Source organism: Zingiber officinale, chromosome 4B, assembly GCF_018446385.1.
Source record: "Zingiber officinale cultivar Zhangliang chromosome 4B, Zo_v1.1, whole genome shotgun sequence".
Classification (NCBI taxonomy): Eukaryota; Viridiplantae; Streptophyta; class Magnoliopsida; order Zingiberales; family Zingiberaceae; genus Zingiber; species Zingiber officinale.
In genome coordinates this window covers 89,014,565-89,025,492 of record NC_055993.1, presented here as the reverse complement: position 1 = coordinate 89,025,492, position 10,928 = coordinate 89,014,565, and the positions used below count along the sequence as shown (strand labels likewise).

The following is a 10,928-nucleotide window of genomic DNA, read 5'->3' as shown; positions in this document are numbered from 1 at the left end:
GGATGCAGAAAAATTAATAAGTGTTCTAGACTCTTGAGTCATTCGGCCAAGTTATAAGCAAGCAAAGCCCTTTCGCCTAAGTATTAAAGACTCTCGACCTATTCGGGCAAGTTAATTATAAGTGAGCTAAGCTCTCATACCCCCAGACTCTTGAGCTGTTCGGCTAAGTTATAAGCTAGCAAAGCCCTCACGCCTAAGTGTCAAAGACTTTTGACTCGATCGGATGTGTTATAAGTGAGCTAAGCTCTCACACCTCCAGACTCTTGAGTCGTTCGGCTAAGTTATAAGCGAGCAAAGCCCTCACGCTAAGGGTGTGTTTGGTTCGGGGTTATCGCTGATAACCTTAGTTGGCTATCAACGATAACCTTGTTTGGTTTAAGTAATTGGTGATACCTGGTAATGCAACATTCCCACCACATCAGCAATTAGGGAATAGAACCAAGAATCAGAAAACCTTGGAAATCTTAAGTTTTCTACGATTCCAGGGTTATTAATATTTTTTTCCAAAAATACCCTTCGAAGAGCAGGAGATAAAGCCTATGCCTTCTCTTCCCTCCGAGCTTGAAGAAGGCGTCGGTGCAGTCCATGGCATCACAGACGAATACCCTTCGAAGAGCAGGTTCGAAAACCAGGAGATAAGCCTATGCCTTCTCTTCCCTCCGAGCTTGAAGAAGGCGTCGGTGCAGTCCATGGCGTCACGGACACGCTGCTCCGCGACGCCTTGGTTGGTCACCTGGAAGAAGTTATGGCGCTCGCAGGCGAGCTGGACGAGCTCTGCCGCCCGCCGCATGGACGCCTTGTCGCCGTGGAGGAAGCCATGTAGGTCCACCACCGGGGCATCGAGCTCCTCGATGGCGACCTGCCGATCGCTCCGAGGCCAATATGAAAGCCTTGGGAATCCTGGTCTGCTTCCGAAGGCTAGAGGAGTCGAAGTACACGCCACCACCGGCGATGGCGACGTTCTCATTGTTGATGCCTCCCACCGGAGGACACAGGAAAATCGTGCTCGATCTCGAATCCATGTAGACAAATCAATTTTATTATATAAAATCAATTTTATTTATTTATTATATATATTATCAACTTATTCATTAATATAATAATAATAATTATTATTATTATTTTAATTTAATTTAATTTATTCTACAAAATTAATCATATAATTAAACAAAGGGTAATATAGTAAATGTCAAGTTAGATTATACCATTACCTAATTGAACCAAACAAGATTAAGATTATGTTTTATTCACTCATAACCTTGGTTATGTGATTACTTGGTAATCACATAACTAAGGTTATATACGATAACTTGAACCAAACGCACCCTAAGTGTCAAAGACTCACATGCCGCTTGGCCGTATTATAAGCAAGCGAAGCACTCGCACTAAGTGCTCAAGACGCACATGCCGCTCGGCCAAGCTCAAATTTTGTTCTTCATATTACACAAACAAATCTAAAACGTCAAGTCTCCTATGCTAAGGATAAGCTAAAAGATCGCAAGACTCTAGAATAGAGAACTCAAAAGCGTCGAATGGGCATGCATGGATTCATACTTAGAAAACTTTTTATAGGGTGTCTTTGGCAGGTACAAAAAGTTGCGGCCAAACTTATAAAAAGAACTACGCAAGGTAGTCAAGTACGTTGTCTGGGAGCAAATCCGTGATCTTCTTCCTTTTTATAATTTTGGTTGACAACTCAAGGGAGAGGTAACCGCCATCCTTTAACTATTGGAGGGTTCCATCAATACAGTAGTCAAAGAGATAGAGAGTCCTATTGGTGAATATATAGTTGAAATCTGGGGGGGGGGGGAGAGAGAAATCTAGAGAGCGAAGGTACTTCACCCTGAAAGATTCTAGCCGATCGGGCTCCTCCTCCTTGAACTTGTTGAATTTAGCCTTGGATGCCTCCAACTCGGCCTTCAGGGTGACCAACTCAACGTCTTTCTTACTAATTATTCATTTGTGCTCCCCGAGATGTTACTCGCTCACCATCTACTTAGTGGTTCGGCTAACCTACTTGGCCGCTAACATAGTTTCTGCCAATTTAAACTTCTTTGCCAAGACCCAGAGCGTCCTTATTTTTGATATCCAAGTCTTCAATGGCTCAAAGTTTTCTAACGTTGACAGAATTAATCTTTGGTTCAAAGTGATGAGCCTGCTTGGTTAGTCGGTCAAGTTGGAGTGCCTGATCATAATTCTTGTTCTTTTCCATTGTGATCGCCCACTCAAAACCCAGCAGCTGCTCAGAACTCATGTCTAAATCTTTCTTTAGTTGGGTCACCTCGGCAGTTAACTGCTTGACTCAAGCCTGTGAGGTGTTTGTTTGCCTGATCGACACTCACAATTGCCGGTTCTCATGCTCTAGGAAGGTCAGCCTTTGACACATAGCTAAACTCTCCGCCTAGAACTGCAATAGAAAGAAGTCAGTTAGTGTCGATCGGGAAAAGTAAAGAAAAGATTCTGACTAAACTTATCCCGATTGTTTTCTGACTGAAACTGTCGGCAAGCTCCCCAAGCAGAATGATCGCCACTCTGGTCCTAGCATCTGCCCAAGTCTGCACTAGGGGACCTTGAATTTTGATTTGGTGCTCCGGGGAGCACGGCTCAGCATCATCTAGATGGCGCCACTCGTCGGTTGGCAAGCAAATGATGACCCTGATGTGTCTATGTCCACTCGAATTTGAAGGCTCTGAGGTGGCTTGAGCCTTGGACTTGGACATGGGGGAGGAATGAATAATGAAAGTAGGGGCTTCTGGGTCGACCAGCAGGGACGACAGATAAGCGATCGACGGTGCGAATATCGTCTTAACCTGCAGCCTAGACAAAGAGGGAGTCTGATCAGAAGAAGGAAAAGTCAGTAGGATAACCTCCCTCTCAAGAAATGCAGAGGAAGAAGTCTCGCCTCTCTAGGACAAAGGTTGGGAAGTCATTGCGGGAATAGGGGCTTGCAAAGGCAAAGTTGCCGAGTGGGAGGAAGATTCTGCTTGGTGCCTCTTGAGATGCTAGATCAACGGATTGCCAGAGGTTATCGACTCTGATGGAACAGCGATTGGTGCCATAGAGGGGCGTTCGGGCGGCAGCTCACCAGTGTTGGTAGTTGTGTCACTGGCCACCGCCCGGCTTCCCCCTGCTTCGCTGATCGGCTCTTCGGAATGCTCAACCTGCAATAGTCTGCGACTCTCTAGCTCGGCCACTCCCTTGGCATTGATCTCTACATCAGCAAGCTTACACTTTCCACTCAACAATGCTCTGTTCATGATTTGAGCTACAAAAAAGAAAGAGAAATTAGTTAGATTCAAAGATGATAGGAAGAAAAATGATGTACCTAAAGGGACGGACAACCGTATTTGGATAGGGCTTAGCCCGAACACATACAAGACTCCCTCTAATAGCAGCTTGTGTATGTGATACTTATGACCGGCCAAACTCGCGACTACTTGGAGGTAAGCCGACTCACCTTGTATCTCCCTAGCGAAGGAGGTTTCGACAATTCTATCTGCCAGCCGGTCGGAAAGACGAGCCGGCCAGGTAGATAAACAAAGAAGTAGTGCTCTTTCCAGTGCTTATTTGAGGTGGGCATTTTGTTAAAATAAGCGGCACCCATCAGGCTTAAAAATGAAAGTGTCTGGCTTGAACAACTTCGGATAGTAAAAGTAGTGAAACATACAGGGTACAAGAGGAATCCAGTACAGACGGAATAATACAACAACCCCACATAGTAGTCTAAAAGAATTGGGTACTAACTGATGCAATGGAATATGAAAGTATCTACAAACTTTCGAGAAGAAGGGATGGATGGGAAAGCATAGGCCGACAAAGGACTAGTCTTTGAAGAAGGGAAGAAAGTCATCTGGAGGTGTATGGGGGCGAGCATAAGCAGAGGGGATGGCGATTTGGTAATCGTCGGGGATGTGGTAGGTCAGTTTCATTTTATCGACCTCGTCACTATTAAAATTAAACACGGTGGAGGTGTACCATAGCCCGGGGACAGCCATTGGGAGGGGGGAGCGTGCCATGAAATAAAAGAAAGTGAATGGAAATCAAAAGGGAGAAAGGAAGGAAGCTTATTGAAGAAAGATCACCAACGACAAGCAAGGGACTGAGAGCAGAGAAGTGAACGAAGGGAAGACCATATAGGAGAGAAGAAGGAGATGAAGGGTTTAAAAACTTTGGATACAACCGTCCTTAGCCGTTTGATCAAGGGTTTTCGGGAAACGAGGTTTAATCGTGACCGTTGATATTGAAAAGGCATCTGTCGTATCAAATCCAAACAGTCATCCGTCACATCACACATGTGGCGACAAGGAAAAGCAACGCGTGGCATTTGATCACAGGTGACATTAATGAGGAAGGAGAACACATGATTAAAGGGCATGGCCAAGCATGCTTTGCATTAATGGTTGGAGATTTGAACGATTTTCAAGAAATTATGGTGACATCAACGACACTAAGTGGGGGTGAGTGATCGAAGCAAAAATCAAAGGGAAGTTAAAAAGTAGCTAAGTGTTGTCCATGATATATCCGAGAGGTATCAGCCTCGAGGTATGCAGAGCTGATCGGAAGAGTGATTAGAGAGAAGTGCAAAGATGGCTAAAGTGCCTGTCACAGCCGAGCGGTGGCTCTAAACCTTATTACCTCCGGTCAAAGAAAAGGCAGCTTCTCAACAAACGACTGGAATAGTGAGCATCACAGCCGAGCGGCGGCTCTAAACCCTAGTACGTCTAGTCAGAGAGAATTCAACTTCTTGATGAGTAAAGGGAACTATAAAAGTCAAGCAGCGACTCTAAACCCTAGTGCATCCGGTCGGTGAGAGTGTTCACGAAGAATATCAAAAGTCTAGTCAATCGGACTTACAGCCTCCTTCGACTAGACCTAAAAGGAAGGTTTGTGATACGATGATGAAGAGGGGGCCCCACCAAAGAAAGGTCAAAGGGGGAAAATGCTTGTTACCATGGAGGTCCAAGTCAAAATGATCAAAGGCCCTGGTCGGCTGATCAGACCAAACGATCAGGAGCCGCCAGTCGGCTGGGCGAGGATGCCGAACAACCATCCTTCGATAGTGGCGACTGGAGTTAAGAGGTAAGCGGCAATCCACGGCAAGCTAGTCCTCGCCGATCGAGCGACATGGGCAGTCAGACAAAGGTAACAACTGACAGTCAGGAAGCAGAGAAGGGGACAAGCCAGCAGCTCAGAACGGTACGATCGAACGGGGACAACCAGTTTGAGCGGGATTTGGTTGGCCTACAGTGGGACACAAGAGCATATCTCATTGTACCCTTTTGGAGGTTAGTTCCACTGACAACAGAGCATGTCTAGCAAACAAATAATATTTAGAAGCTTCTCGCCCATCACATCAGAGATTTGCACGCTCATTTAAGGAAAGGTGTCAGGGACACTTTTTGACTTGTCTTTTCCTATAACTCTTTGGAAAACATGTATATGCATGCTTTGGGATTTGTGCTCAGACACTACAGTGATATTATAAAAGGGGATTCTCATCTACAGACGGAGATATGCGCGACTTTGTTATTTGATACGCTCTTTGTTGCAGCATTCTTAATGTTGTCCACTGTGCTAAAAACTGATTTGAGCGTCGGAGGGCCAATTTCGGGAATCCCTTCCCAGTACAGTACTGACGCCTTTTGTGTTATATGACCACACAGAATCATCATTTTATCAGCCCCATAATCATGCCCCAACTTACCGTCTTTTTCATTTTCGGACAGAATTAGTTACAATATGTAGTGACTCACAAAGTTCAAAATCAATAAAAATAAATATATTTAGTATATAATTAAGCGTGCAAACTGTGCTTATTTATAATAAATTAAAAACCTCTAACATCATATACTCCTTATTAAAAATATTAATAATCTATAGTCAATTAGACGTTACTCATTATCGTTCAAAAACATTTGACAATCTTATAAAGTTTAAAACCATGAAATATAATTATAGACAAATTTAGAAAATACTTTTAGTTTATCAGTACTTCAAAATACAATAATTTATTTGGCATACGCTCACCCAAATGCTCCAGTTTATATAAAGATTGATAAATCATAAAGTCAGCATATTTGGCGTATTTCATAATATCACAGCTCATATACTATTAATGAAAGCAATGTTTACAAACTGTTGGTTTAAGTCAGCCATTTTGCGGTCTCCAAATTAATTACATACACACAATTTTTCAATCTTGCTAACACCGACAAGACAATTGACTGGATATTCTACCATCATAGTTTGAAATTGAAGGCGTTAAATTGAGATTTTTGTTAGGATTTGTAGCAACAATAAAAGGCAATACAACACTGTAGAGCTTTAGATTCCATTGGACAGATGCAGCTCTTTCTCTCTCGGTTCTTGACAACAGTGTCATTAACGCTCTCCCTTATTGTCCCATCCTCATCTTCCGGTACGTTTAATAAAAAAATCTTAGTCTAGAAATAAATTTAAGCACCATAGGATTGATTAATTTATTTATTTGATAATTTTATGCATTTAATTGTATTAAATGCTTCTTCGCTCAACCTGCTTAGTTCTACTTCAATTAGTCAGTTACCTAAAAATCATTTCAGTCGATTAGAATCATTCGTAGTTGTCAAATTCTTTTAGCTAACAGTGTTTAAGAGTTATATAGAATTCAAAAAAAAAAGTAAAATATCTTTAACTCCCTTATTTTCTATCTTATAGCATTATATCGTTGTGTTTAAAAAATAACATATAACTCTTTTAACCAAAATCAAATGTAAGAAATTTTATAAAAGACAATTATACATTTATTTTTATTTTTATCTTTTTCCAATAATAATAAAGAAGTATATTGAATTTACTATTATCTCTTCCAGTAAAAATCTTTATAAAATTTATATGTACACAGCCTAAATAATAGAAATGTAATAACCCTGAAAAAGATAATCAATAAAAAAATTCATTCCATCATCCTCACCAAGTTAAAAAAAGAACCAGAATTCTAAATTATTGAATCAAAATCAAATAAAGACGGAACAAATTTTATCATTAAAAATCTCCTCATCATCATCAAATGTAACATACAATGAAATAGGAGTGATTTTGAATCATCAATTTAGAATTACGGCTCTTTTTTGGTTTGGTGAGAAAGGTGGAATAAGTTTTTAATTGGTTATCCCTTTTAACACTCTTATAAAGTTCAAATTCATAAAAAAAAAAAAAAAAAATTAATTATCAACCTACTTTAGGCGAATAATAAATCTAAGTTCTCAAAGATATCATCCAAATTCATCCACACAGTTAACTAAAATTATTGTATTTATAATTTTGATACAGGAGATGTTAATGCAATGATCCAGAACAGTTCACTTGTGAATGGCCAGACGTTGAGATCGACGGGAGAGTTGTTCCAACTGGGTTTCTTCAATCTAGATAATAGTTCAGCGAAGGGATACTTAGGAATCTGGTACTGCAACCTCACACCGCAAGAAGGCACTGTAGTATGGATCGCCAATCGAAACAAGTCTGTCAACACATCCATGGCATCCTTCAACCTCACTTCCGATGGAAATCTAATCTTATTTGAGGAAGACAGAATTGTTTGGTCGACGGGAACGAGATCCACAGGACTAAATTATGCACGCTTGCATCTTTTAGATTCTGGAAACCTCATGCTGAAGGACAGCAACTCGATTAATCTATGGCAGAGCTTCGACCACCCAGGCGACAGCCAGACATATCTCCCAGGCATGAAGCTCGGATTTAACTTCCGGACCAATACTTCACGGCGGCAAGTGTCATGGAGGAGCCCCAAGGATCCTTCTCCAGGAGACTACGCCCACGTGGTTCTTGCTTTAGCTATTCCGGACATCGTCATGTTGAATGGATCGGTCAAAACTCATCGAGGCGGCCCATGGAACGGATATGGTTTCGTCGGCTATCCAATGATGGCGAGCGGACGCCAGGCGAGCTCAATAAGTTTCACGTTTGTGTACAACCAGAATGAGATATACATTATGGCTAATTACTCGGAGTCGCCGACGCCTTTGCTGTCACGGTCGGTGTTGTGTGCCAATGGAACCGCCCAGCGTTGGCGTCTAGACAGGGGTGGCAAGGGAGAGTGGCAACTTCTTTGGAAGATTCCGGAGGACGACTGTGATATGTACAATCACTGCGGCCGCAATAGTGTGTGCACCTGGAACTACTATACCGTCAACTGCGATTGCTTGGACGGGTTCATAAAGATTGTCGAGAACGGAAGTAGCGAGGCCGGGTGGTGCGAGAGGGAGAAGCCTTTGAAATTCTCGTCGAACAACCAGTTTTCCAAGGTGCCCAACGTGAAGGTGCCCGACACTGAGAACGCTACAGCACGAGGAAACATGAGTCTCGATGAATGCAAGACTTGGTGCTTGAATGATTGCTCCTGCGTGGCGTATGCGCTGATCAGCGGGGATGATGGATCATGCATAACTTGGCCTGGTGATCTTCTGGATCTCAGGGCTTTTGTCGTTGGAGGAAATGATTTATACGTTCGGCTCGCAGGAGAACATCTGCTGGATCATCCAAGTACGATTAATCAAACATCTATCTTTTTTTCACTAATATATCCATTAGCTTGTTTATTCACTAACCATTTAGCACTAAAAAAGCAGTTTTTTTTCTTTTGCAAGACAAATAAAATAAGAAATATGCTTTCCATGTTACAATTTCTCTTTGAGACATCCAATTAAATGTGTATCTATTTTTCATGTTTGCTTAGGAAAAACTTGCACGGGGAGAAGACTTCTATTTATTGTCATCTCTATTGCTGCAGCACTGTTATTCCTTTGTGCAATTTTTATTTACCATCGAAGAACAAAAGCAACGATACGAAAAGGGAACCTACTTGCAGCAACATCTAGTATGACTACTGAACTATTATTATATGGTGTTTGAATATATATATATATATATACCTGCTTATTCTTTACTACGAAAAATATCTTTTGAACAGATCATAAAGATCAACATGAAATAAGAGGTGCAGAATCTCTATTGTTTGATCTAGAGGCTATTAGGATAGCTACGGACAACTTCTCTGATGGAAACAAACTAGGAGAAGGAGGATTTGGGCCTGTTTATAAGGTCAATCCGAAGATTTGGGCAATGTTGTATATAACTGTGGATGATTCTGATAAATGAGTAATAATTCTGGGTGACATTTGAAAACAGGGAACGTTGGCAAACGGAGAGCATGTAGCAGTAAAAAGACTTTCAAGAAGCTCAGGACAAGGACTAGATGAGTTGAAAAATGAAGTGTTTCTAGTTGCAAAACTTCGACACAGAAACCTCGTGAAGCTATTGGGTTGTTGCTTAGAATCAGAGGAGAAACTACTCGTTTATAGTTACCTTGCTAATACAAGTCTTGACAAGTTTTTGTTTGGTATAGTTTCAATCTCCGTTTTTCATAACATCCTCAATCCATGGAATTGATTATCTAATAGTTTGCTAATCTAATACAATACTTAGTAATGTACTTGTTCAATTCCATTCTTGAATATATGTTTTAAGATTGATTGTGTATAAGATTCTATTCCTCTATTGTACACACCATGATCTTCAAAATTAGTAACCAAATAGTACATATGGATGTTGCAGATAATTCAAAGAGAAAGCAGTTGGATTGGACAACAAGATTTAAGATCATTGAGGGCATCAGTCGAGGACTTCTTTATCTTCATGAAGATTCGCCACTAAAGATCATTCATCGGGACTTAAAAGCTAGTAACATTTTATTAGATGCAAACATGGATCCTAAAATTTCAGATTTTGGTCTTGCAAAGCTTTTTGGTGCAGATGAAACCCAAGGAAACACTAAAAGAATTGCCGGAACATTGTACGTAAATATTCTATTTATCATTGTTGACCAAATTTAACACTCCAAATGAACAAGAACTATTGAAAAATAGAGAAAATCTCAATATATTTTTCTTGTTAATGACAGTGGATATATGGCACCGGAATATGCCATGCATGGGCTCTTCTCAATTAAATCAGATGTGTATAGCTATGGTGTGCTAGTTTTGGAGATTCTAACGGGTCAGAAGAATAGCGGTCACCGAGGAATTGAATATCCAATTGAACTTGTTACTCATGTAAGTATTATATTAATCATCCATTTGATTGAGTGATAAGAATTTGATACACATTTTATTCAAATGAAGTAAAGTTCTTAACTACACATGCTATCATCTCATTTTAGGTGGTTTGGCGCCATTGGACCCAAGGAAGTGCCCTGCAAGTGATTGATCAAGATCTAGTTAAACAATGTGATGCTCCCCAAATATTAAGGTGCATACATATAGGGTTACTATGCGTGCAAGAAGATCCAACTCAAAGACCCACCATGGCCAATGTTGTTCTTATGCTCAACAGCCACTTTGTCAACCTTCCTATTCCTTCAGCACCATCATTTCTTAGCAACCTTAATACTACCGGTGAATCAAATGGCATTCCAAGGAGAGGGAACTCTAGAGGAAGCAATGAAATTCTATTGAAAATTTCTGAAAATGATGTTTCAATATCAGAGTTGGAGCCTAGATAGTAGGAAAGTTCACTTCATGTTTATGTTTGAAGTTAATGCCTATTTATGTATATAAATTTAACCGAATGTTTAACATCAGGTTTATATTTGATCTAGTTTATGAAGTGATTCTAAGTAGAGTCAAAATTTGATTCTTACTTGCTCCATCATCATCATCCTTGTCGCGTTGATGTATCTTTTTAATACACACTAGATGAAGACGGGACAAAATCATACTTGAATAATTTTCTGAATTATAGTGTGTTATTACAGTTAAAATGGTTGAGTATTAACCATTCAAAATATATAAATATGATAAATTAATATTTATAGGATTTTATTCATTTAGTTATTGAATTTTGTGCAGGAGATACAATGATCCGAAGCAGCT

The 10,928-nt window shown here is 40.5% G+C and overlaps 2 protein-coding genes across 2 annotated transcripts; one reads left to right on the top strand and one right to left on the bottom strand.

Moving 5' to 3' along the window:
* Positions 1-343: 343 nt before the first annotated feature.
* Positions 344-967, bottom strand: LOC121978378 (gibberellin 20 oxidase 1-B-like). The gene is made up of 2 exons (XM_042530731.1): positions 514-967; positions 344-393 (listed from the first exon to the last, which is right to left on the bottom strand). Exons 1-2 carry the CDS (start codon positions 965-967, stop codon positions 344-346), a joined length of 504 nt encoding a protein of 167 aa, XP_042386665.1.
* A 4,157-nt stretch (positions 968-5,124) lies between these two features.
* LOC121978377 (G-type lectin S-receptor-like serine/threonine-protein kinase At4g27290) lies at positions 5,125-10,592 on the top strand. Its single transcript, XM_042530730.1, has 9 exons — positions 5,125-5,285; positions 5,466-5,629; positions 7,312-8,541; positions 8,735-8,875; positions 8,969-9,099; positions 9,187-9,397; positions 9,613-9,850; positions 9,959-10,109; positions 10,217-10,592. The coding sequence occupies exons 1-9, from the start codon at positions 5,125-5,127 to the stop codon at positions 10,556-10,558; spliced, it is 2,769 nt and encodes a 922-aa protein (XP_042386664.1). The 3' UTR covers positions 10,559-10,592.
* The last annotated feature ends 336 nt before the right edge of the window (positions 10,593-10,928 follow it).

Bases quoted from the DNA above. Each gene is read 5' to 3' on its own strand.
- LOC121978378 (XM_042530731.1), bottom strand. From the start codon at position 967: ATGAGAACGTCGCCATCGCCGGTGGTGGCGTGTACTTCGACTCCTCTA. The intron at 394-513 runs GTATTTTTGGAA...TTGCATTACCAG, and splicing joins TATCTCCTGCTCTTCGAAGG to GTATCACCAATTACTTAAAC.
- LOC121978377 (XM_042530730.1), top strand. From the start codon at position 5,125: ATGGGCAGTCAGACAAAGGTAACAACTGACAGTCAGGAAGCAGAGAAG. The intron at 8,542-8,734 runs GTACGATTAATC...ATGTTTGCTTAG, and splicing joins ACATCTGCTGGATCATCCAA to GAAAAACTTGCACGGGGAGA. The intron at 10,110-10,216 runs GTAAGTATTATA...ATCTCATTTTAG, and splicing joins CAATTGAACTTGTTACTCAT to GTGGTTTGGCGCCATTGGAC.